This window comes from Salarias fasciatus, chromosome 5 (genome assembly GCF_902148845.1).
Source record: "Salarias fasciatus chromosome 5, fSalaFa1.1, whole genome shotgun sequence".
NCBI classification, from domain to species: Eukaryota; Metazoa; Chordata; class Actinopteri; order Blenniiformes; family Blenniidae; genus Salarias; species Salarias fasciatus.
This window is the reverse complement of record NC_043749.1, coordinates 17,153,486-17,180,279: the sequence shown is the minus strand read 5'-3', so window position 1 is coordinate 17,180,279 and position 26,794 is coordinate 17,153,486. Positions and strand designations below refer to the sequence as shown.

At 43.3% G+C, this 26,794-nt stretch overlaps 1 protein-coding gene across 4 annotated transcripts; it reads right to left on the bottom strand.

The window, feature by feature from the left end:
* Window positions 1-2,250: 2,250 nt before the first annotated feature.
* Window positions 2,251-25,024, bottom strand: arhgap40 (Rho GTPase activating protein 40). 4 transcript variants are annotated; one of them, XM_030091464.1, is made up of 16 exons: window positions 25,007-25,024; window positions 22,675-22,803; window positions 14,892-15,115; window positions 13,397-13,617; window positions 12,793-12,871; window positions 11,974-12,122; window positions 10,674-10,839; window positions 10,293-10,384; window positions 9,805-9,882; window positions 8,782-8,941; window positions 7,558-7,640; window positions 6,736-6,942; window positions 6,304-6,447; window positions 5,674-5,825; window positions 5,508-5,563; window positions 2,251-5,031 (listed from the first exon to the last, which is right to left on the bottom strand). In XM_030091464.1, the coding sequence occupies exons 3-16, from the start codon at window positions 15,094-15,096 to the stop codon at window positions 4,928-4,930; spliced, it is 1,896 nt and encodes a 631-aa protein (XP_029947324.1). In that variant the 5' UTR covers window positions 15,097-15,115; window positions 22,675-22,803; window positions 25,007-25,024; the 3' UTR covers window positions 2,251-4,927. The 4 variants fall into 4 exon arrangements, with proteins under 4 accessions (XP_029947324.1, XP_029947322.1, XP_029947321.1 ...); XM_030091462.1 differs by lacking the exon at window positions 25,007-25,024 and having other exon boundaries at window positions 22,675-22,868; XM_030091461.1 differs by lacking the exons at window positions 22,675-22,803; window positions 25,007-25,024 and adding an exon at window positions 19,978-20,483.
* Between the last annotated feature and the right edge of the window lie 1,770 nt (window positions 25,025-26,794).

The following is a 26,794-nucleotide window of genomic DNA, read 5'->3' as shown; positions in this document are numbered from 1 at the left end:
GATAAACGCCGGGTTCCACCCCTGGCAGCGAGCTGAGGGTGGGAAAGAGTGGCGGGGGGGGGCAGAGGGTAAGAAAGAGAGGGTGGGAGGAGGAGGGAAAGGAGGGGGTGAATCAGTGAGACAAAGATAGAGGCGTCTCCGCGCACGACAGATAAGCCCCCCGACCGACACCCCCTCCTCTTATTACCCCTCTCCTCTTCTGTCATGTGCTCACATAAGTTGGTTTTGTCAGTTTACGCGTTCATGTTTGAAGGGATCACCTCCAGACACGTGAGAAATGCAGTGAACTTCATTTATAAAGGCAGACGTAACAATTAAAGTTCCATTTCTGCTCACTTCAATAAAAATCTAGATGAACCCAAGAGCGGCAAAATCCAAAATGTCTGAGCCTAAAGACACAAGAAACGAGTAAATCCACTGGTAACAAGAAAAATCAACCTCTGTATGTAATGAGCTATTTTAAAACTGGAAGCGACAAAGCAAAATATTCAAATTGTATTAATTCTGATGTTTTGTCTTTAAAATGAGTCAGATGTAACAATTCATTCTTAAAAGCTTTAAGACAGATAGAGTTAATTAAAGGGATCAACAAAGTTACAATTATGATGACTGAATGAGGTCATGATTGTACCTGTTACCTGCTGGATCCTCTGTAACACCTTCATACTGCAGCACCACTGTATTTTAATCCCGACAAAACAAAACACTGACATGCGCTCCCCCAAAGGTCCCTGAAGCAACATGATCCAACAGCATTGTTCCCACTCTCTCCAATGACGGCAAAAACTTGTTTTGTGACTCATGCATTTAGTAACAATACAAACAGACAGGCTGCTAAATAAAAAAAACTATTCTTCCTAATCTATCTCATAACTGTAGTGACTTAAGTCGAGTTTTTGTTTTATGGGGATTGAGCATCATTTTCATCTCCACAACATTAGTTTTTGTTTGATTTAATGTTCTTTGAGTTTGATTAGATCGATAAAAGAATGAAATGGTGAATTAGACTTTTGAATTCCTCGTTCTGTGGGAACGCGGACGCCACCACATCCCTCGGGTCGGCAGGGCGTTATTTGAGGCCCTGACTCACACTGTGGCACTTTAAACCTGCTAATCAGCCTCTCCCTTCACGCTGCATTGCTGTAAACCTGCGAGGGTTAAACCACTGATGTTTCCAGCCTCTCTTCAACGCCTCAGTGACACAAATTACTCCCAGAAAGTCAAACTCCACTTTTTCCTGCACTCTGAAGGAACGGTGACTGCCGCCATGTAAGCACCGGAAAGAGCTTCTCCTCACGCCGCCATCGCTCATCAATCCGGTCAGCCCGGCACAAAAAAGACAAAAGGAGGAGACGAGAGCTTCCTCCATCAGATGTGAGGGAAGTGGTGGGCTCTGAGTGCGCGTCGTGATTAGCTGTGAATGGGACGCAGCGGCCTGATTGGTGGAGGGAGCCGGGGGTCAGGAGCTCGTACAAGGCTGCTGATTGCTATTCATCCACTGATTACAGTAATTTGGATCTGCAGCAGGCCAAAGGGGCCTGTCTGGCAGGCTGCGGCTCCGTCTGAGGATGAGGAGGGGTGGGTGGGTGGGTGGGTGGGTGGAGGTGCTGGTGGTGGGGTTTGCCACATGATTGTTTTGTTGTCAGAAATGAGAGCATGAGGCTGGAAAAAGAGCACACGTGGAGAATATTCTCAGAAAAACAGGCAAAAGGCCGCAATGACAAAGACACAAAAAGTCAAGGTGAAAATGCACTCGGTGAAGTGAGCTTTCAGTCTAAATAACCTCCTTTCATAATCAAACACCTCGATTATCAACAGCTAAAAGAACACAACAAAAAGAACTCACTTTTTTAGATGACAAAACACAAATAAAACAATTGCGAGGTGATACATCGGTTTGGCTCGGCCGTCTGGACACGATGCGACCTTGAATAATCCAAGTTGATGAAGCAGTTAGTTGCTTTTTTTTCCCCGTCCAGGAGCTCCCATGAAGATTAATCAAGGAACTGAGCAGCACTGGCCTCTCCGCCTGCACGCATTACACAAGGTTAATCTGTCTATTGATTATTGCAGCAGAATGAACTGATACTCCACTGCAGATTTTCTCCCACTTTCACACCCGTGGATGTTTCCTGCTTTCAGGCGGATGCATAAAAATGAGCTGGCCGATGCGAAGATGCCGCTGATGAATGATGTTTACGTTGATACCATCTCTCCAGCAGAGCTCATATTGGGAAAAATAAATCACGCTTAGCACATTAGATTCACATTTATTGACAAAAGAGGAGGACGTTTTTCCAAAAGTTTCTACAGAAAAGTGTTTTCACAGGCGTAATAAAAACAACAACATGTGTAAAGGGCATAAATATACATTCAGACATCTGCTGACTGACATCTTCACAAATCAAGAGGTCCACAGCAGGAGGCAGACGCTCCGGTGACTGTCCCTGGGTAATCATATTGATAACACTGTTTCAGAGACACGCACTCCTCAGGAATCATCCTCTTTCTCTCCACACACACACACACACACACACACAGTCACATATGTACAAACACAAAGTCAGTGTTTTTGGTGCGTCCACGGCGCGTTGTTCAGCACGTCCTGCTCCTCGGGGGTGTTTGGACTCGTGTCGCTCGCCCTCAGGGAAGCTGCTTCAGAGGTGACCTAGTTCTCCTGCTTGTCAGCAGAAGGCGGTTTCATCAGCTCGCTTTGTGCCGAGGCACTGAACTGTGCCTGGGACCCTGGGACAGGCCAATTGGACTTGTGTAATGAAGCTCATCACACACTTGCACGCACACACGCACACACACAGACACGCACACACACACGTGCATGGCGGTCGTCAGGTCCAGGACGGCAGAATTTATAACAGCCATTTATTACCTTCTGCTTTATCAAAGAAATGTGATTCCTGATGCAGCGTCGCGCTGCTATTACGGTCCATTATGGCGAGGTGACAGAGATGGAGCAGAGGGTGTTGATAGATGTTGGTGCCGGGCCCGGCTGTCATTACTAACGTCTATCGAGTGGAGTGCGCTAGACACTCCACTCAAAATGGCCGCGGAGCCCCAACATGGCTCCGGCTGCGCGGAGCGTGATGGTAACAAAATGTTGAATACATTCATTTTGCTGCTTGCGTGTGTTCGGAACAGCTTCCAGTAGCAGCGTGATCACGACAGACAGTCCTGCTGCAGCGGTTCCTCCTCACCGCAGATTGTATTTCACTGAATAATTATCATACTGACAGATTCAAAATGAGCCTTAAAAAAAAAACCCAAAACATTATATGTACACAAACACTGCAAATTCCCACACTTTGTGCGGGCGATTTAACACAACATACTGTTACACTGGCTGCAGCAACTCCACATTATCCTACAGTCTCGCTATCCTACACAACACTCGCAAAATACAAGAAGCAACGACAGCGTTACATTCATATAAATAAGAAGAGTCCCGGGAAATCTCACAACGCGCATCAGCACTTTTTGCTTCCATTCACGGGTTTAAAAATGACACTGAAGGCCAGCTTCACTGTGTCCTTGACGGCTCCCTTTAAAGGTACAACAACTGTCCGTGAGGTCGTCACACCAGAGCGCTCGGTGTCCAAAAAAAAAGAAGAAAAAAACAAAACAAAAACAAAAGCCTGTGAGCAGTTCGGGGTGGTTTGGAAGTCTGTGGATGTTCGTAGCACCCAGGAGAAGCACATGGATTCACAGATTAAGAGAAATCAGTCCGTCAGTCTCCGTCCCTCTTTGAACGGCGCAGATGAAGAAAGGAGAAGACAGAGAGAAACACCTCGTTTGTTTCAGAGCTTCAGAGTGGACGTGACAGGAGTGAGAGGATCGATATGATAATTAACTGACTGAATGGTCAGTGACGGCTCACAGGGGGGATTTTGAGGTGAGAAGCGGGAATATTTTGCTGTTAGATGGAGCTTTTCTTCATACATGATACAAAGGTTTTCAGTCAATACTCTCAGGTTGGATGTGTCAGATTCTTCTGAATAAACCAGGTTTAGAAAACATTAAGTCATTAGTCTGTAACATAAGTGGCGCTAAACGTCAGGCAGGTAAATAACACTGTTTGGTAAAAGGAAGACCCCATAACAGATCAGTGTGATCTTATTGATCGGTTCTAGTGGAAACTCTCAGAACACACTGGATGTGGCTGGGCGAGTTTTAACAGGATAAAACTGTTGTAACAGTACAGACATCTTAAATCTATATTTATAGATATCACTGTTCTCATTTACTGATCCCCTTGGGGAAACTACTTCTCTAAATGTAGCCCATCCTATTCATAGTCGATCAAAACTACAAAGACAAAGAGCAGTAGGCTGCGGCAGCGGGATTCAAACCTGAAAACTTCCAAACGACTCGCTGCTTCACCCTCTTGTGACTTCCATCTGATTCAAAATGTTGCTGAAGGTCGACTGAAACAGGCGTCTTTCCTTCAATTATATGTTCGGAAAACCACTGTATCATGTTATAAACGTTTCATAAAAGAATAATTTGTATAATCTGTATGTACCTGCAACCTTCAGCTGGATCAAACTGGTTCAGAAGATGGACGGGCGATTCGTATGCCTGCTCATTTGGAGCAGAGTCTGGTGTGTGAGGAAGGTGGAGGGGGGAGGGGAGGGGTGGGGGGTGACTCAGGCTTTATCGCCAGAGGTGCTCTGCATCCCCATCTGCTCGCTCATGGCTGGAGACCACTGCTTGAGAGAAAATATGGCGAAACAAACTCCCTCTCTCTGCTTCTGCTTCCTCCATCTGTCGCCGCGCCCTCGCTTGTTGCTCAGAGGGTGAGCAGGACGTGGAGCAGCAACGGCCGCAGTGTGTCTGTGATTTTTTTTAGGATGCCGCCGTTATTGTTCCTCTCCGACTCCGTTTCGACGTCTGTCGTCCCGCGGCCTCCACGTCACAGCGCTCTGCTGTTGGGCTTCAGCTTGATGAACCACTCTCCTGCGGGGTTGCTGTTGTATAAATCCAGGAGGTGTGTGTCGGGGTCCAGACAGTGTTCACCTGCACAAAACACAGTGAAATACACTTAGGGAACAAAGCTGTTAAAAATAAGGTTTTGAAATATCACCAAGAACTTGAAAATTATTAAACTGAAATTAATTGCATTGGTTCATTAATTTGTATTCAAACTGATATTGCCACAAAACAGAGAATTTTGAAAAATAAGTTATTCATGACTTATACAAATCAAACATCAATAAGCCTCCAACTGCAGATATTTTTGTTTCAAAAGTTGAATGAAGTAGAAGCTTTCCTCCCCCGTCTGTTTCCTGTGTCAGCTCTCATGTGAGTTCACAGACATGTGTAATAAGCATTTGTCTGCTCTGATAACTGCAGATGCACGGCTCGTATCTCTCTGGCACTCGCACACTCCGTTACGTAAGACGCCGCCGCTCTCATCAGCGCAGCGAGCAGAAAAACATGCGAGTGTCAGCGCCGCTTCGATCAGGGTCAGCCGTGCCGACGCGTTCACTCACCGATGTTTCCTCCCACTTCGTACAGAGCGCAGTCGGGATACGCCACCGAGCCGTTCCTGTCGAGAGACACACAGGGAGTGTGTGAGGTTACACACCGTTTCAAGGAGGCAGACGAGACACTCAGATGAACTTTTCAGACTTTTTCAAACTCGCTGCGGTGCCACACCTTCGTATTTTGCCCTTTCCGTTGTCAGGGCTGCGGAGGAACTGCCGCTGGAACTGGGTGAGCAGGTCTGAGGCTCGGGCGTTGATGTTGAGCTGGAAGTCCATCGTCCCGCTGACCAGATCTCCCACCTGAATCTTCACTGTTCGATGCGGCTAAGCAACACAAAACAGGAAATGAGAACATTCATCAAGACACTAACTTTGAATGCGAAGACGAAGAAATGAATCGATGATCCCTCACTATAGAAAATCTTAATCTTGATTTTAATCTTATCTTGCTTAATCTTAACCCACGGAAAGTTATTCCTTTACATCCTACAACATTATAGCTCAGTGCAACAAGTGAACCTCTTGGGAAACAAAAGGGGAAAAACACAACTAGAAGAACAGGCAGTCCTGAACATGATGAAATGAAAAGAGGGTTGAAGAATCAGCAGTGCTATTGGTAGCTTAGCATAACAGATGCGAGGGTCCTCGTGATAGAAATGTCTCCAGTCGAGAAAAGAAACTAGAATGATGCATTCATGATCACTCGAGTGTAATCAGAGCAACATGAAAACTCACAACGATTAGGATTAATCAATTAATTAATGAGTTATTCGTAGCTGTAATCCGTGCTGAAGCAGCTCACCTCTGCGTTGTTTTTGTCAGGCTTGTCTTTGCTGTCTGTGTGGATCTTCCTCAGCAGGTTCTTGATGCGGCGATCGTAGAACTGGTATCGCCGGTTACTGTTTTCGTTCAGCTTTCGCACCTGGCTCATCAAGAAATTAGGAATCTATGAAGAAAAACAAAATGACACAGGATTTAATAAATACTATAAGAGTTTGCAATTTAGGTATAAAATAAAAGGCTTCTGCAAAATGATGCTGTTGGTTAGAAAAAGGAGCAAGAGCTTTGATATGATGATGACTTTTTCGATGTTGTGCAAATGTTTCATGGAGCGAAAGCACCTGAGAAAAAACCCACGCAGGCACTGACGGAATTAATCAACACCCCACACGAACACACTCAGTCAGCAGGTTCAGAGCATCGCTTTGAGGCTTTGTGTCGGACGTGGCCGTACCGTCCAGAGCAGGTCCTGGTAGCGGATCAGCAGCCTCATGACGTCCGCCGCCTTCTCCGCCTGGCCCTTCTCCGCTCCCTCCGTCAGCCGGCTGGGCACAGCCTTGTGGAGGAAGAGGTTGGGAGCCATGATGGTGGCGACGGCCCACAGATTCATCCTGTTCCTCTTTTCCCTGGAAACCACCTTACTGAGGAACTCCAGCAGGGCCTGAGGGAAACGCAGACAGACGCATACGATGCTCAAAATGTCTCTTCTTACCAAGCAGGCACAAAATACTTAAGTGAATTATTACAGTGACGAGATGATCCGAAACACCTCTGCTGAGAAGTATGTTAATGCACAGTAAGTTTCAGCTGCCTCCACTGGCGTCAAAGTAATTAGTTCAGGTGGGCTTTGTGCTCCCGGCTGCTGGAACTGCAAACCCGTGTGGGAGAAAGTGAGTCACAGCTAATGCGAGCCGTTATGTAACGCAGCGGAGTGTTTAAAATATGGATTAAGAGCGGGACAGCTAAGAGATGCATTATGAAACGAGAGCTCTGGTCAAGTGTCATCTAGGATACTTTTTCTAGACGAATCCAACAGGAGTGAGTTGTGCGGAAAACATTTTGCACAACTTTATGGCACAGCAGCAGTTTCGACGAATAGTGAGAATTTGGCAGTTCTGGGTTCAAGTTAAACCTGAACGGGGGACTTTCTCTGTAGTTATTCCAAAAACATAAATCCATACAGCATTACAGTTCGATTTTATTGATGCTCCAACAATGCAAGCAAAACTATTCCGTGAGATTTGAAGCCTTGTGCCGAGTGTTGTGTTGTTTTCACCTTCAGAGTGTTTCTGTTGGGCTCCGGCAGCAGCAGGATGAGCAGGTTCAACATGTGGAGTTTCTGCTTCAGGTCTGTGATGTCTGGGGAAGAAAACACACACACAGAGACACACACACACACACACACACACACACACACACACACACACACACACACACACACTGTTCATTTCCTTTGTGTTTGACTTAGAATAATGGGATGTCTGAAGATTAATGGCAGTGTGACAGGTGGTCATTAGGTTTGTTAGCTTTTGGTCTGTGGTCACACATCATTTATCACGTTGCAGGAATCCTCCTCACGCATCAGCAGGCCATCAGTCAGGTTATATGAATATCAATCTGCTTTTTTATTATTAAACTGAAACTAATGTGAAGTCGCTGATCTTCTGCCTTTGCTGTGTCACTCTGCAGGAATCTGAACCTCTTCAAATGATATCAACTTGTTCATCTTAAGGTTGATTTCTCGGCCAGTGCAGGAAAGATAAGAGTGTAAGACTTGGTTGATTATGATGTGAAGTGTGCAGCACAGTGCAGCACAGCTGTGGCAAACTCTGCTTTTATACAGTCCTTATGAGAAAAAAAAAAACTAACACTTTCAACATTTTTAATCAACAAAAAGATCCAAAATGCATAAATATGTTTTTCATCTGATATTTCCATCGAAATACTGACATATTATGGTAATGTACAGCATTAAGGCATTGGTCATTTGGTTGATGCAGAGCTGCATTTTGTGTTGGAGGGCGTCCACTAGGGAGCGCCAGAGAGACGGGCATAACTGAAGGACAAACCTGTATAGCATCTGCCATGAGGGTCAGAAGGATGTTTGTCCCAGTAATTTTCATTTTTAAGAAGAAATCATTATTAAGGGATATAACTGAAGGGCAAAACTAATGGGCATTTTGAGGAAATGTAATTCTTAATACTGAATACTGAGTAACTTAGAGCAAAACTAAAGATGCAGCAACAACTGCAGAATATAAATATAAATAACATTTCGAATCTCATGAGCCATCCAAACAGATGTGATTCTCTACACTCACAATCCGCTCAATGTCCAAACAATATCTTCATTTAAATTATGATTTCAAATGCTATACACTAATATAATATAAGACCACAAAAACACATACCTAAATAATATATACCAACCCCCCCCCCCCCCCAAAAAAAAACTAGCTCATGTAGAATGAAGTTGATTTTCTTCTCGCAGGACACTGACCTCTGACAGCACTGAAGGTGTTGAGGTACTCGGCAGTGAGCAGCGGAGCTGGAAGCTCTCGGATGAACTTCTTGAGCAGGGCGGCAGCGTCGTTTGGACTCACTTCCTCCCAGCTGACCTGCCCTGAGTAGAAGTTGGTTTCGAGGTTCTGTTGCAGCTGCTGCACACACAAAACAGTAGATTTTAGACTTTAGAGCAGTTATCAATCTGAATATGAACATCTGTTTAAAACCGGAACAATGTTCACATCTCTTTCTGTGTCTGAGGTGAATATCAAAGCGCAAAAACAAACAAAAAAAAAAAGTTGAATTTGGATTGTCTGTTCAGGGAAACTCTGGCAGAAACTATGTTGAGCAACGAGACAAACCAGATGCTGTGAGGAAAATATCAATCGCTGCCAAAAAGGAACTGAAGAAATCAGAACTACTACTCAAGTTTGTCCTTTGCAATATGCTGACATTTTACACTGTTTCTAATTTCAAATTTGTATAAAATGATTTGAGAAGAGCAGAAGGCCTCGGCAGGAATAGACTCACTCACACTGAATGCAACAATGGATCAAGCTGTAAGACTTGTATTTTTATATTTACTATTATAATATTTTTTTGGGGTTGTAAGACTTTTCCTGTCAACCTGCAGGGATCTGACTGATCACAAATCACACACAGCAGTTGTTTCTGCCTTTGTGCTCACTGGCTCCCTCTTGTGGGTGTTTTAATTTAACTGATTCACTGTAACCTGTACAAGAAATGTATATAAATACAGAGTCACATAGAATATCTGACACCAGCAGCTGAAAATTGATTGAGTTATTGTATTGAATGTTTTTTTTTTTTAAATGTCAGTTGCAGACACACACAGTGAAGCTGCCTGCTGTTCAAGCATGTCTGACATTTTAAAGTGTCAATAACTGAGCTGCACTTTGGGTCACGAAACCTTTTCTATTTCATTACAGGTGAAGTGAAAAGCGCAGCTTCTGTGGTCAAACAAACTGTCTGTTGTGTGTACAGCTAGAGTTTGCACCTTGATTCTGGACTGAGATCCTGGAACCCGCAGGATCCCCTCCGAATCCACTCCTTTCTTCTCCAGAAACGTCAGCAACTGCAGAGGAAGAGAGAGCGAGAGAGAGAGAGAGAGAGAGACATCAGTGGAGTCAGGCGTCAGCAGATAAGAATCTCTTGCTCACCTCTGCTGGTTGCACTCAGTAACTGCTGCTGCAAACAGGGTGTGGTCAGCGTTTGATATGCAGAGGACATTGGGGGCTGTTTGAGCTTCTCTGTCTACCGGCGCAGTTTTTGTGTTCAAAGGTATTAAAATTACATCACGTTTATATTTTTTTAAAAAAAGGTCAGGAAAAAGAAAAAGAAAGCTAAAATATGTTTGTGTTGGAGCAGGAGGCAGTTACATAAGTATGACACTATTGAAAAAAAATCACACGAATGTACAGTATGTCCTCACGGTGCTGCACTTGCTCCTATGCTGTTAGTGAGGGTTATTTGACAGATACATACGGCCTGCATGAAGAGGGGAATGGTGGTGTTGGGCTTCATTTTCAGATCGTTGTCCAGCAGTGTGGCCAGCGGCACCCCGAAGAGCGTGCTCTCTGTGAAAAACAGGACGGAGTGTCGGTCATACCCTCCTCAGTAAGAGAGAGATATTCTCCACAGGATGTGAGAGACATGTCACTGCTTGTGTTACTGTGTGTAGACGAGGATGTAGAATGAAAACAATTTCAGAAGAATATGGAACCATGTATTAGTCTTATTCTCATCTATTAAAGAGGAGAAGGCCAAGAACACATGCTGTCTTATACAAAGTGAAACATTGTGGGGGAAAAATCTATTTTGGCCGCAGAAATCCTCTTTTTTTTGGTGAGCTGAGAGCTAGCATACCTGGGATTTTCCTCTTTCCAGTTTTGTGCCTTTTGACCTCGAGCTCGAGGAGGTCGCTCAGCGCCGTCATGTCGATGAGAGCCAGCTGACGCACCTTCTTCATGTCTGAGTGAGACAGGTCCTGAATGTGTGTCACTCCGAGACGACACTTGGGGCAGATCACCCGCTGAGGGGGCAAAGGGCAAATTAGGAAGAATGTGGTAAGTGGAGCTGAATAGCAACAGAAAGCCAACAAAAAGCAGATATTCACTGTAGATTAGTGAGGGGGAGTGGAGTTGGCAGCACAAAACGTAAAATAACGTACACACACACGTCAACGGAACATTAATTAATGCATATTTAACGTGACTAATCCATTCCTCTAATTCTATCCTTTTCACAAAGGAAACACATTTAGCCTGAAATAGAACACTAATTCTGCTGGACTCTGTGACACAACAACTCTCCTTTTGTTTTGAGCTAATTCCATCATTCCTTATCGACTTAACCTTGTTATCTAACCAACAGTGGAGGGCCGATTGCAAATTGCCTATAATAACATTTGTGTGTGAGTGCGCATTATCAGATTTACATGGAAATCTGGATCCAAGCAGAGACTGAAACATACAGTCAGTCCTCTGAAAGGTTTTAATGTTTCCTACCCTAAACTTCAAACTGAAAAATATACCATTAAAAGATGTTTATTCAGAATAAAATACATTAAAACTATTATTTACTGTTTGTAACTGCTAAAGACATGGTTTTTGGTGCTTGTAGTGGCGAATAGTTTGTTCATTGAAAATACTTGACAAGAGTTCTGTGTGTTGAATTTTATTTTAAAAAATGTATTCTCGTGATGCATATCCAATCTTCAGCTCAGTTAAATTGAACTAAATGATGATTCTGGTGCAAAAAGAATAAGCAGGCATTATGACTAAACATTCCTGCTATGCTAACTGCATGAACTGCATTTCAATTAAAATCGTGAGGTTTTAGAAATCCACTTTTGTTGTCCACAGATTGTATAAGATCATTAATAATGTCGGGAACACCTGAAGAACTGATGATATGCCTATTGTGCGTGTGCCCTGCTTCTGACCCTGTGTTGGCTTCAGCTACCTGCGACAACACTCAAAAGAAGTGGTTACATAAGATGAACAGACGGATGCAGCGCTCCCGCTTTTGTTCTGCATTTCATATCAAAATCATTTGACTTTCCTCGAGATAAATTCTTAATATCTTCATTTTCCTGAAGCCAGCACGACCTGCTGCCTTTCGTGGAAAGAGAGTGGGAGCTGGTGAGCAGTGTTTGGGTGCTTACAGGCAGGGTGCCGTCTTCTTTCCGGCGCTGGGTGTTATTCTGCGGCAGCTTGGCTTGTTTGAGGAGGATGACGGCCTGCTCGCAGTACGCCACGTCAGTGATGAAGAATTCCTCTTTCGGGGCGCCTCGCTGGTGTTCCGGTGTCACAGCTGAGTGAGAAGTACACACAAACAGCACTCTGTCAGCTCACGGGAGAAATGCACTCTGCGGAGATGCTACGTGATGAACAGGAGGAAGAAAAATAACCGAAAATCAACATGGGCAGAGGGAAGCGTCGCACATATTTCTCTTTATCTCTTATCTCAATCAGACAGGAACAGATAAGCAACTAAATGACACGAAAAGTTCCTCTTGCCTGTCACAGGGACAAGATACATCTGTATTCTGATAATAATGATGTGTTTTTAATGAACAGACACCGACCGAGCGCGTGAATTTACGATTAAAGTCGCAGACTCGGTGATCAGTGAACTCTTCCTCCTGCTTACTCCCAAACAGGGATTTTATGTAGTAGCAACAGCAGTGGCAGCACGCTGAGACAAGCAGTTATCCGGGGATTAATCTGAACCAATGAGAGGACGGATGACAGGGCTATCGCGTGATCGATCCACATCAGGCGCCTGCAAATCTGCTGCTCACGAGGCAGGAAGTGGCAAACGGACCATCTGAGGAACTTGAAAGGCGATCCGGTGATGATGGAAATTCCCAACATCAGAGATGCATTTCAGAAATGCGTCCAGTGTACATGCTCGTCTTTATGGTCGCTTAAAAAAAAAAAAACGAAACAAAACTTGGTCCAACAATCATTGCCATTTTTACCTGAGAGCGGTGTTTTCGCGACCGACGCCATGCTGTTTCCGGCGAGATCGTCACCGTGTGCAGACTCGGGTAAAAGTGTCTGATGACAGAGAAAGTGGAAAAAAAAAAGAAGAAGCTATGTTTAGTCCAGTTACAAATCAGACACAAGCATGAGTGTTTTCTTTTGAGAAAGCACTGATAAGGATCACAGGATTTCCCTCCTCTGACAAAGCCTGACCTTCACATGCGCCTCGCCTTCACTGTCACAGAATCAGCCTGTCTTCGTGGAACAAGGCGGCGCGATGCATTCAAACAGAGCACTGACAATCACCTGGGAAATATTTTTACATTCAAATGCATAATGCATGCACTGCAGGATGTGCCTGTCTAAACTGTCTTTCACAGAGATTTCCAGCTGCGCTGAAACTGGAAACCTGGGGAACAGACTGATTCACCAGGCTCAGTGGAAACTGATTCACGTTATATGTGAATTACACACACAAGATGTGTCCAGTGAGGCAACTGCTTTCGAAATAAAGAAACTGTGTTTTGAATCCAACTGAAATGAGCCGTTTCCTGTTCTATTGTGTCGATCATTTTAACAGAAGTCCCTCTCACTGTTCACCTGAGCAATGGGGGAGTTGAAGATGTCGCGAACGTCTCGAGGTGGGGGTTTGTTCCTCTTGCGGAGGGACAGCGTGTATGAGTCGATGCGACGCTGCACTGCCTCGGCCTGCGTTCGGGTCAGAGTGGACAGCAGCAGCGCGTTGTCCACTTCCTCGCTGTCCTCACTGATGAGCGTTGACAGGCCGGCATCGGCTAGCCACTGCTCCTCCTGTTCTCCCTCTGGGTCACAACACACAAAACTGGCTGTTAGAATATACAAAGACACACCGACGGCAGAACTAATGCATTTAAACACACATGATGAAAATCTTCATGATTTATCAGGTAAGAGGTCATATTTCATATCAGTAACTGTACGTTTATGACAGTCTTATAAAACATGATTTAAAAAGCCGGTAAACTTTAAGACAGCTGATGCTGCTGGTGCTGTTTTGCCTGCTTGTGCTGACAAAGCTTCTTTTACTTACAATTAAGTTGCCTGTTTGATGCATTAGCTTGAAAATGCAATTAGCTGGCTTTGAAAGCCAAGCCTGAGAAAAGTGTTGTACGAACAAAACCAATGCAGGTTTTCAATCAGATGTTTTATCAAGTCATATTAGAGTACTTTCATTTGGAAACGCTCAGTTTTTTAGTACTTTGATGGTCCTAAATAGCAAATATAGAAACTTTTAAATAAATCCAGTGATAAACAATTTAGAGATTTTTTGAGCAAGAAATTGTGAAATATGTGTAATTTGGGCCATTACAAGATATTTAATCACGTTTATTTGGCACATTAGGATATTTTGTAAACACACTGACAATTACTACTTAGTTATAAGCCGGTATTTTACTGAATTTTTATCAGCCCAAGACAGTTTATTTTATTTCAGCCTAATTACTGTGCTCAGTTGACTGAAAGGATCATAAAGCGACCCACTCATCTCTCAGTATGTGCTGGATTTAGCTGCAGCTCAGTTCTTTAGGTGATCTGAACTTTAACTCGTCAAGAATGAACTTTCAGACTCCATATATGGTAGTTCTTTTAATTCATTAAGATTGGTTATTTAAAGATAGAACTGAAGCACAAATAAACACAGAAGAGATTGCATTTATACTGAGTCTTTGTTCCACAGCAGATGAAAAGGATCTATTAAAAGGCAAAATTGACACAATCACTTTATCTGAATAGGCTCCACAAAAAGAGCACTCCCGCTAAAAGTCAGCATTCATGAATGGCTATTAGGCTTCTACACAGAAAACACTGTCCTCCTAAGACTGTTTGATAGTGTTGTCATGGTGATGATTGCTACTTTGCTGCATGAGGGAAACCTGATACGTTGCCATGGCGAATACATCATTTCATGGCAGCCCTCTGAAGCGGCCGACTGAAACAATAATGTGCTATACTATCTGTCACACACACACACACACACACACACACACACACTCAGCAGGTCCTCTCTCGCTCTTACGGCTCACGGTCGCTGAACACAGGAACTGCAGCGTTTTACCTTCGGACTGTCTGGAGTCTCTCCTGGTGCAGTCGAGGTCGGCGTAGCCACTCCCCTGTGTGATGTTCTCAACCTCACTCCAAAATGAGTCCAGGCAGAGTTTGTCGGGGTGCTGCTCCTGATCCTGCAAGGGCGGCGAGTCGGTGCTGTGCGCGAGTTCAGCGGCTGCCTGGTCCTGCGGGCTGGCCCAGGGCTCCACATTCATCTCGGTGGGGCTGGGATCTCTGGTGCAGACATACACACACGTAAAGAAGTCACACGCATGCATGCAAACAAACGCGTGAAGGCACAAAAGACACACATACAAACACGAGGGGAGCAATGAAGACTGAGAGCTGGGAGGGTCCGGAGAGATGGAGAGACAAAAGGAGAGGGATGGAGGGAGGGCCGGCGTGAGGAGAGAGATGGCGAGGACGGACACAAAGGGGGGTCTCTATTGTTCTTGCAAAATGTGTCCGTCAGGCAGAGTACCCTGCAGGTCCACTAGATGTCAGTGCAACAATGTGAAACAGGCTTTTCTGAGGGTCACAGCCCCTCCTCTGACTACTGAAATGCATCTGGATACACACAGCCCACTAACAAAGGAGGAATAAAGATGTAATGAATAAAAAACAACAACAACAAACAACTGTCTTTTCCATACAGAAAGTCTGAAAAGCACCCTTTTCTTTTCTTTTTTTTTTTTCTAAGTGTAAGACCTATCAACAGATTCGACTGTTCTCAGCCAACAATGGTGTGTCCTTGGCCAGCACACACTCTCGCACCCCCAGGCAGTAAAATGTGACCTGCAGGAAGCGGTCAGCTGATTCACTGCCTCGATGTGCGGTTCAGTGACATTCTTTGAGTCAGCACATCTCAAGACACACATACCAAACCACACTTCTCCAAGTCTGAGGCATTCCAGATGGCTTATCATGCCACCATGAGCGCACAGAGAGGGGCATTGAGAGGATCGCTGCCGGATGTGTCACAGCTTAAAATAGTCATCATACTTTACATCTTCATCTTATGAGTTTATCAAGACATTTTTTTTTTTTATAAACTGACACATCATCCACACACCAGATGAAGTCATTCCAAATCATGCCTGTTCTCTATGAATGCAAGAGGTTTTAAATAGTTTGATGGCGTATTAGAGGAGAGCAGCAGCCATGGTGGGTTTCAGCTGTTATCTAGAGCAACAAAAGCCTCTTTATTAAACCATGTTACAGCTTAAAAATCCCAGAATAAATCAATCCTGTTTTCAGCAGACTCAAAATAGGAAGAATAAAGAGATACTTGCTGTAGTTTTACTGTTCTCTGAACAACTTTTGTTACAATGCAGCCTACACAATTACCAATATACAGTGCAACGCTACAGTATCACTAATGTTCAATCACTCTCTGAGGAAAATTTTTTCCCAATGGACAGATTTTTTTTAACAGCAGAAAACATCACAAAAACATAATAGCAGCTTAAATCTCCAAGACTTTATACTTATACGAATACAAAACAAAGCAAAGCAAAGCAAAGTGTTACAACTTGGCAACTGCAAATTTTTGCCACATTAAGTGAGTTACAGAATCATATTTTTACTTCACTTACTCAGAAGTTATAACTGCTCCTGTTTCTGGAGTGTTCTGCCAGTGGTAGAAAAATGTACGAGCCCAATAAAAATGTTATGCTGTCTCCACTTACACTGAATTCAATTCATGGTAATCTCCGGCAGCTCGACAAAAACTGAACAGTCCAATACAGTTCTCAGCATCTGATCAAAACTGTCCAACAACAGTAGCTTACATATTAGAATTAGAACTGGAATACAAAGTGCAACAGATGTAATCCAGGCAGATGTAATCCAACATCTGGCTCAGGCACAACAATTTCAAGCCACGTAACTTCTTAAAGGCATTTCACAGGCTCAGCTGCAAACTGTAAAGTTCTTACATTTTTCATGAAGTCTGATGTTTCAGATATCTTTGGAAAAAAAAAAAAAGAGAGGTTACACTAAACAACTCTGATATGCATGCCTATGTTTACATATTGCCCTTTACTTTCAGGAAATGTTTTGTGATCTTTCCACACAACTGCACAATAACGAGGGGGTTCAGACCTGAACCCACATATTTGTGCAGGTCGCCCTGCTGATCCAGCTCTCTCTCATCACACCTACCTGGGTTTTTTCTTCTTAGGCAGCGGCTTCACGCGTTTGCTCCCTACGCGGCTGCGGTGAGCACGGAGCCTGAAACCTTTTAATCTGGTGCGCGGAAACTGCATGTTGGGCCCCAGTCCAGTCAAGGCTACCTCCTCTTTGCCTCCCATATCCACACTGCTGAAGGAATCCAGGAATTACAGTCCTTGAGCAGAAACTAGCTTCATCCAGTCCCGGTGGTTCAACCCCGTGTGAATGTAAATCTACCCGCTGCTCCAGTTTCTTTGCAGGACAGGAGGAAGTCAGTGTTCTGCTCCAGGCTCAGTAGCGTTCTTGTGAGCTGAGTGACGTCTGAGCTGGTATGCAGGCGGGAGTGTCGACTCCCTGAACATCAACACTTCATTCACACCTGTCCCTTCAAGGAGGCGCCCTGCCCACATGCCTATCGGCCATGGACTTTCTCACTGCTTCAAATAGGAATCAGTAACATGTCACTCTACAACCACCAACTTAAAACACTTTGGCTAAAATAAACAAATGCATTTCTTGTTTTCGGGTTGGTGAAGTTTAAACTGTCACATAGAATCAACCCTCGAGCTACACGCGAGAAAACTGATTATCCTATGGTTACTTGTTTGTAGGCTACATCTCAGGCTCTTCAGTGTCTTTTCTAAAGTTACATTTGTTTTTGATTTCATTACCAAGAAGTCTTTTCAGCTTCCAGTCAATGCAAATAGGGCGTCATTAATCAGACAACACCTTTTGATACTGTTATCTTTCCACAGGTATCATTATACGCTGCGGTAAATCAATCATGCCTTGTAAGCAGGTAGACAAGGGTTATTTGTTGCGTCATCCACATTCTCAGAGTTTACATCTCGATCCAGTTCATACCTGATTGCTGCTATACGTTTTCTTAGTGAGTGTCAGGTGGCTGCGATTGTATGGGATTATATGTGTACGAGGCAGGCTGACAGAAACAAGGAGCAAGGCAAAGTTTCACGAGTTTCTCAAGTGCAACAGGTCTGTCGGGATTGCTTGTTAGAAACCTTGTAACCTCCAAATACCCCAGAAAATGACTGATTCATCAGTTATCCTTCCTGTCATGGATGCGCTTATATAGGTGCGGAATGCAAACAGACAGAAACAGACAGTCGGGTGAAAAGGAAACGGAGTCAATATTTTGGAGTGTTACCTAACACACTTACACAACGAAGTCATGCATGATTTGATGCAATCTATTTCAATCAGAGTTGATGGAACAATCTTGGGGATGTGTGTATGTGAAAAATAAAGAGACTTTCTGTGCGGCTTTCACAAAACAACCTCACTAGTGCTTCATGCCACCCGAGACTAAAACTGTTCCACTGAGTGCAGGTACAACAGACACAAAGAGCTTTAATTTTTTCAGACCACAACTTTTCTGAGTTGTTTTCTTATATGATTGCAATATTGTTTCAATATGAAGTGAATGTTCAAAGAACACATAATGTCACCAACTTGGACTGGAAAAAAATTTAAGCTCAATCTGAGTTCCAGCAAATACATTACAGTACTTTTATACAAGACATGCTACATAATGGGTTTTACGCTCTACTGCCATGGCAACCTATGTTAAATGACTTTTGTCTAAATAAGCCAATAAATAACGATGACATAAATACTGAGATGGAAACTTTGCTTAGGTTACGATGGTAAAATGGTATGTTTGGAAGAAAGAAAGGGCATGTAGCGTTGTACTAGAGAGGTTTGCGTCAGCATCAGAGTCTGGGTTTGAGGAAGTGGTCGGTGTTGGTTGGAGCTGATATCAGGGGAGTGGCTCTCTGATGCTACAGGTCACAAATCACAGTCGAGCCAGCTGGAGGTCTCATCAAACTATCTAAGCGAAAATACAATGAGAGAATGTTCCCCCTGAAGACCCCAGTGACGTTTAAGCAACCACTGCTCGTTGGTCTACAGTTCAGCTCTCTTTCTTCAGTAAGTGCAAATCCTTTCAGAGTATAACACATATGTTGTATCAGACACAACCCTAATAATTACCCATGAAAGGGATGAGAAGCAACAATGCATTTAATTTGAGACCAATTTTGGAAGTCAGTCAATAATATTAAACGTGGTTCTGTTTACTCAGTACAGTGATGATGACCATATTTCAGATTTAGATCACAGAACAGAGAGGAGGAGCTATCAATATGGGTCACTGGTTTTCTCATCTTGTCTCAAGATCAAGAGAAAAGTTGAACAATACTACTTTTCACCATGTCAGCAAGTTACAAAGCCAAACCATAAGACAAAGCACATGTTGTGTGCTAATTTTAAACAAGCGCAACTTTAAATGTCACAGTACTGGCATTGTAACTTGTTCATTGAACCTTCATTTATACAGAAAATCAACAGGAAGCCAAGAAAGCGGGGGGGGGGGGGGGGGGGGGGGGGGCAAATATGAAACTGCTGTCTTGGCGCTCAGCACTGTGGGAAATAACACTGAGTAACCCCAACCAACAACTACTGGTCAAGGAATACAGTAATCCACTTGAAAATGCGGCTCAGGTGTAAAGCGACACACTGTTTAATCCTCGTGGCTGAATTCCTCTGAAAGCCTCTTAACTTGCAGAGAATGCAACAATTAGCTTACATGGCCTTGAGAAAGTGTTTCTTCCCAAAGTCCAACAGCGTGTAAGATCTGTGACAGCAAAACTCATAAAAACTGATGGCTTCCAAATTAAAATACATTATATGATATGCCCTAACTGCATTCAGGTAAAGAAGAACAATCAAAGAACCCCTGAGATATTACACGTTTAAAAATTTAGACATTTGCATTCGAAGAAAATGCCCTAAAATCAAAATGCCACCCAAACCTTCTTCAGCCTAAGAATACATGAAAATGAAAAAGCTCTCCTGAGACACAAACCCCAGCAGACCCCGATCACACAGCAAAAGCCTAATCCTACCTGGCCTTGGCTCGCCCGGTCACTCTGCCTGCAAGCAGCAGAAGGGCCACCGAGCCACTTCTCCCCCATGGCATCCTGCTGTTGTCCCCCCTAAAGTGCTGCAAGCTGGAGGAAGCAGCAGCTGCCTGGCCCTGGCAGGCTGTGTTCTTGTAAGCTCTTCAATGCACAAACACATGAGAACAAGGACGAGTCTGACTGCGCTGGCAGGAACGACACTTCATCACATCCTGAGGCAGGAAAAAGGAGGTCTGCGCGGCGGAGCAGGGGAGGCAGAGCGGCCGAGAGGTTGAATAGTTGACTGGGGCTGGAAGGGACGGACTAAAGGAAGATATGGCATGAATGGCTGGTATGAACGGGGCTCCAGCTCAGTCCTGCGAAGATGAATCAGAGAACTTAACAGCTGCTTGTCTGACTGGCCCGCTGGTGGGATGGCTCAAGTGACACTGGTTTAGCTGAGACACAGCTCCTTCTGTGACAATTAAAAAGTTTAAGACCTCCTTTATGCTGGTGGCTGCATACTGTTCCATTCATTTGCTGAGTTACTGCTTATTTATTGTTTCTTTAGCTTTAAATCTGGCCTTCATTCTTCTTGGCAAGCTTGTAATCCAATTTGTCACTTCATGACAGCATATCCATGAATATTACTCACTATTTAAAAACTGTCAGTGGCAGAGGCTTAGTTCAATGGAAGTCATAGACAATTTCCAAGGTGTGCATGAAAAAACAACCAACTCACTGAATGGGAGTGACATTCAAAAGAATGATCACAAAGAGGACGAGCCACAAACAACAAACAATGAAACCAATGTTCCTGTTGGTGTTTTTTGGACGTACGCCATATTGACATTCAGGGATAATCTTCAGATCTGTCATGCTTCTATGTAGCCTTTGACCCCTCAGCTCAAACTGAGGGTTTAGCCCTTATGTTGTGCTCTAATGTGAGCAAGCCACCACATGATTCACGCTTCTCTGCAGGTTTGGCTGTGTTCATTCTGCTTTCCGCTGCTTCAGATAAATAAATGTTCAGTCTCATGATGTTGTCCATCTTAATCAAGAATAAACGTACAGAAAATCACATTTGACTTGATGGTTGACAAAGTCAGTTCAAGCCCCAGACATGAGGAGCACAAATAAACCAAACATGGCGATCCTATCAATACTGTTTGGACACAGGTCAGCTGATGCACACAGCGCCACTCAGAATGGGTTGAGACAACTGTTGTTCATCATGGCCGACAGTAAACTTCCTCGTTGTGTTGTATCTTTGTAGGAGAGAGCCTTGAAGGTGGTAAACATGTCTTGATTTTTATACTCTAGTTCCTTTAAAATAAATGTCTCCTTCTTCTCTGTCAGTCAATGGTGAAGTTAATATAATCGGTCCCTGGATGTGCATTTCTGGCTGAAATTGTTGTTCACTTTGCTGATCCACTTGCTGTTCAAGCGTCAAAGGATATCCAGTCATATTTTGAAGAACATAAGGTCATCTCTGTTGCACAGGGCAAGATATCTGCCAAGACCTGCGCTGTATATGCTGGTGTCTCAGCTTGCTGGCAGTTTTCCCAGTAACTTCTTAGACTCTGTATCTCTATCCAGATCAACACAGATTACGAAGACCACAAGGAAGCCTCTTGGTACTTCACCCTTCTTACGAGCTCTACACACACACGACCATCTCTTTGCTTCTCCCTTCTTATTGCTTTAAGGAAGTCAATCAAAACGGTCTCTCTTTCACTCTACCTGTTAATTTCTCTTAACTGCAACTTAAGAACACATTAACTCCTGCCCAGTGACTAGCTCAAGTAAGCATCTATTTCATCCTCCTTTTGAAAGCTAAACAGTATTTCCTCTGTTTCTTTCTGACCATTTCTGACTGCAGTTCCTCGTAAATCGAGCCCTTTCTCGACTCGTCTGACAATCCTGCTTAGCTCACGGATACGTCTGTTAGAAAAGGACAGTTCGGAACGTGATGGCATGCCTTCATGTGACCTGGCAGATGGCATGTGACAGGCAGCTCAGCTTCATGCCCTGCTCATCCACTTCTTTGGCAACCAGGGCAGTGAGTGTGAGCAGAGCGGAGGGGGAGGGAGGACAAGGAAAAGGAGAGCAGGAAAGGAGAGGTGAACACAGGAGAGGGGAATCGTGATAAGAGGGCAAATGATGATAGTGGAGGACAAAATGGGCTTACAGGCAAAAAGGAAGGATGTTGGAAGAATGGAAGAAAACCCTTTTAATAATTGCCATAGCAATTTAGTTTCGGTGTCATCAGTTTTTGTCTGATGGCCACAGAATATTATTCTGATCAATGCTGAAATGTGGACTGTAGAGCAGCTGTGGCTGAGACAGATTCACCAACACTTCCAGATGGTCTGGCTGACAACTGAATGGTGACGCAGTGTGAACGGTGACAGCACACAGAGTGAGTGACGCACCAACAGAACATGCTCACAAATGTGCAAATGGAAAAGCACACAGAAAACAACATAGGGAATTCAAATGTTTTTTGGGTTTTTTTTAAAGGAATATTTTAAATAAAATGCATGCAGCTGATGTGAGGTCGGTTTGAACTCAACAATAGCACAATTTCACAACAACCACATAAAATGAAGGAAAACCAGTAGTGATCACGTTTTCCACGGGTACGAGACATTTTTATTGGTAAAGTGAGTCATGCACAGGTGATTTTTATTGGATACATACACAGAGCTGTGCAGCAGTGACTGACTTCCTGAATCACGACCATAGTCATGTGGATGTTCCTGCTCATCATTTTTTATGTCTCAAATGTCTGGCACATTATTGCACCTGGGCGATGTAGCTGAACTTGTTCTGAAAGCACAGATGGGTAATGAGCAGGAAAAAAACTTGATCATAAACAGACACATGCATCACTTGAAATATTGCTAGAATTTGGGGCGTCCATATTTGCACCTTGCATCATTGATTGACTGTGTTTTTCACAATAATGCTCCTGTGACATAATTTCAATACAGACATGGGCTCTGAACCTAAAACAATGAATCTCAAAACAGTTCAGAAAGTTCAGGTTTGTATGAGAAAAAGACAGACACAGAAGAAATAACTTAGGCAACGACTCTGGCCTTGAACTTCCACGTGCATGCTTACTCAGGTGAGCGTTTAAGTCTACAGGCCTGGTATGTTTAAACAGTTAAAGATAATCTCTGTGATGTCAACAGTATGTCAGTATCGAAGTACATTACTGCTGACGGAGATTTCTATTTAAGAAATAAATACTTCCACATATGACACTGGAAAACAGGTAAGAAGCAAATGGCATTTTTTCCCCCTGAAACTGTACACCCACATGATCATAACAGCCATGATACATGATATGAACACGATCTGCGGCATGTAACCATATCTCTCCACATGATCAGGTTAAACTGACTTCCCTGACCGGATCGCTTTCACTGAGCCATTTCATAAACACCAAGTATCGTCTGTTAACATCAGCTACACATGAAACAGTCAGAAGTCACAGCTGAAACCACCATTCATTTCATTGCTCTTGTAGTTCCTGAATTTACATTACGTGTTATGTTATCAAATGGCCTTTTGCATCAAACATACAAGCAAAAGTCCTCACGTGACGTACCCCACATCATCACATGAGGCGCTTCGCTGATCTGTGACAGGGTTAAGCTTCAAGCAAAGAAAGCTGGAATACCTTCTCTCCTCTAAACATATGGAGCTAAAGTGGATTAGAGAACCACGCTACTTTACACTTAGTCTTTGAAGCTCACACTCACTTTGGTTTGGTTTTCAGGATGTCACAACAGATGAGATGACCATATTGTTTTCCAGACTACTGACGTTTGTGTACGTGTTGTCATCCATGTCTCATTACAGAGCGACAATGCTCAGAAAAATCAGGTTTAGCTCTACTGATGTCACATGATTTGCAGTTGATAGTCTCCCACTGAGGGAGACTGAACACAAATTTACTCATTTCAAATTATGTGTAGATGTATAAAGATCAACAAGATTTTAAATTAAAAGCATGTAACTATTACCAGAAAATTTATGCTTTCAAGTGCAATAAATTTCTGTGAGGGGGGTGCTCTCATCAACCCACACTGTTTCCAATTACTTTACCTGACAATAAGAAAAGCCGAGGTCAAGCAACATCAGGGAAGTAGGCTGTTTCGAAATACCAAATATGTTTGAGAAGATTTAATCATGTCACCGTTTTTGGTTTCATGGACATTTCTCCCTTTCTTTTAACATATAATATACTACCTTTTAATATATAACCCATTTTTCTGAGCTTTATTCACAAGTCCCTCACACTTTTATGTAGTATTTAATTTTACTGTACTTACCTTTATTTATTCTTAGTTTAATCTACTTCGTCATCACATTTTAAAATGTTTTGTTCTTCTGAAAAAACTATTGTTTTTCTTCTATTGTCCTGTGCTTTCATCAATTGTGTGGTTAATCACGGTACTTAAACTCAAATTGCAGTTCTGCCTTTGTCTTTTATCCCCTTCTCTAATACTTTTGTTTGTCATATGTGAAGCACCTTCCTTGAACTTTTTAAACCAGACTGTCCAACAAAGAGCACAAGCGTTTTAAACACGGTATATTCAGGTGTTAAACAACTATTTAGGCTGCCTACATTGTGGTCACGTTCCAATCAATTTAATGAACTTTTAATCTACCAAAATGCTTTATTCTGCCAGGTGAGTAGGATTTGAAAAACCCCAGAATACTGATACTTGCTTCAAAAACATGTGAGGAGTGTTAAAAAAACAAACTTAGAAAATTATAATAGTGAACGGGAAGGAAATCGAAGGGCACGCGCTTTCAAAGAGATAAGTGTGAACGTGCAACAGGACTGAGCAGAGCAGCACGTGCAGGCTCTAAAAAAAACATACGCCCATAGTAACCGCTTCTCACACCCTGGCAACCAGCAAAGCTGCAAGACCAGAGCACCAAATATCACCAACACGCCTCGTTCAGCGCCACACATGTACACAACGAGCTCCAACAATTAAAACAGTTCACTCACCTGAGAAAACATCGTTGACATCCCCGGTGTGAGAAGCCTCGACTGCGCGTGAGAGGACGTGTTCTCCATGGAGCACAACGGAGGAGAGAGTCGTTCTGCCTTCTTAGAGCCAGTGACAACAGCCAGACAGATGGTGGGAGAAGTGTGAGGAGCCGCGGGGAGGGAGGGAGGGAGGGAGGGAGGGAGGGAGGGCGGGTGCGGCTCTCCTCCGTTATCCCGCTCGTCCTGACGTCACCACGCACAGCTCCTGCAACAGCAGGGCCATATGTACGTCCTGTACGTTCCGCTCCTCACGAGCAGCCACACCTGGCTCATTAGCAATGGCATATTGTGTATAATCCCGCACGAGGTCTGAAGCAGCGACTCAGCAGGTGTCTTTTGAGAACAGGTAGTCCAGTGGTAGTCATGGTGACGATGATATGATGTCATAGAACAGGGACTTGGCCTGGCCTTGGCTTTGACATCTGTCAGTCAATTAAAAGTTGTTTATGTAGCACAACACCCCTACAACCATCCCTTCCTTCCAATTCCCCAATGCCATCCCTCCCTAATCCGACTATTCACTCACATTTTCACATGTTGGTTGGAACTAAGATTACAATATATTTACTATATTATAAGGAACAGTTGAAAAATAACTACGCAAGGACTCCTTTGTAAAATACGCAACTGCAGCATAAAAATGAATCAGCAAATGAACAAGTACCTAAAAATCAGTAAAAAAAAATGTATAACTGAATTAAATAAGATAAGTCTTTAGTTTGTTATTAAAACGCCAACTCTCATTATTTAAAGGACATGGGAATTTCACCTCAATATCCATCTTTTATACCGCTGCAATTTGTAGCTATCAATGGGCCGCAGCAGATTAGAGATCCTTAGTCCACGTTTAATGCATTGCAACATGACAGACAGCAGAATCCGGTCACTATATGTGTTTTTACTTTTAATGAAGGAATTAATTTAAATCCCAAAAAGAGGCCAGAGGTGATGAAATGTCATCAGATTAAATCAGGTCAGAGATAACATGAATTTCAACTGAGTTACATTGTTTCTTTTTTAAATCTAACTTTTCTGTCAATAGCAGCCAGTACAGAAAGACAGAGAGTTGACACTCACTCCTTCAGGCAATTTAGGGTCACTGATTGGACTCAAATGTGTCTTAAATTGTTAATAAGTCCAAACTATTCCTCCTCTGTATGGATAGAAAATTCTATTAGCCAACAAAATATTTTCTCTATGTCAAGCCGTTCATATTTCTTGCTGAGTGTGTTTCCCTATGTTTGTATTCCCTCCTGTTACTTGATTTCCATATTTTCTGGTTGTTCTGGTTTCAGTTTTTTCGTTTTCAGTCTAGTTTCGTGTTCCCTCCCTGTTCATTATATATTTGCTCTGTCTTTGTGTGTTGATTGTGTGTCTGGGAGCTCTGTCTAAGTCCTTGACAAAATCGCAAACACAAATCCAGACAAAATGATTTCATTAGTTCTTTTTTCTAGTCATTCTGGACAAATAAGGGAATTTAAAATATACGATATTATGAAATTCAGCTATAACAAAATATAGTTTGATTGAACACCTTACTTGGCAGCCGCCACCTCAAACACATGCATCTGGACTGCGTGAGGAAACAGGAGTTCACAAAGGGAGGATACGCCAACTCCAGTTTACCTTCCACATCCAGTTTGCCTTGGAAATAAACCTGAGAATTTTTTTGTCATGAGGTGAGAATACGAACCACCTCACCACCATGCCGCCCTGATCACCTGAGTCTGCGGTGGAATAAAAAGT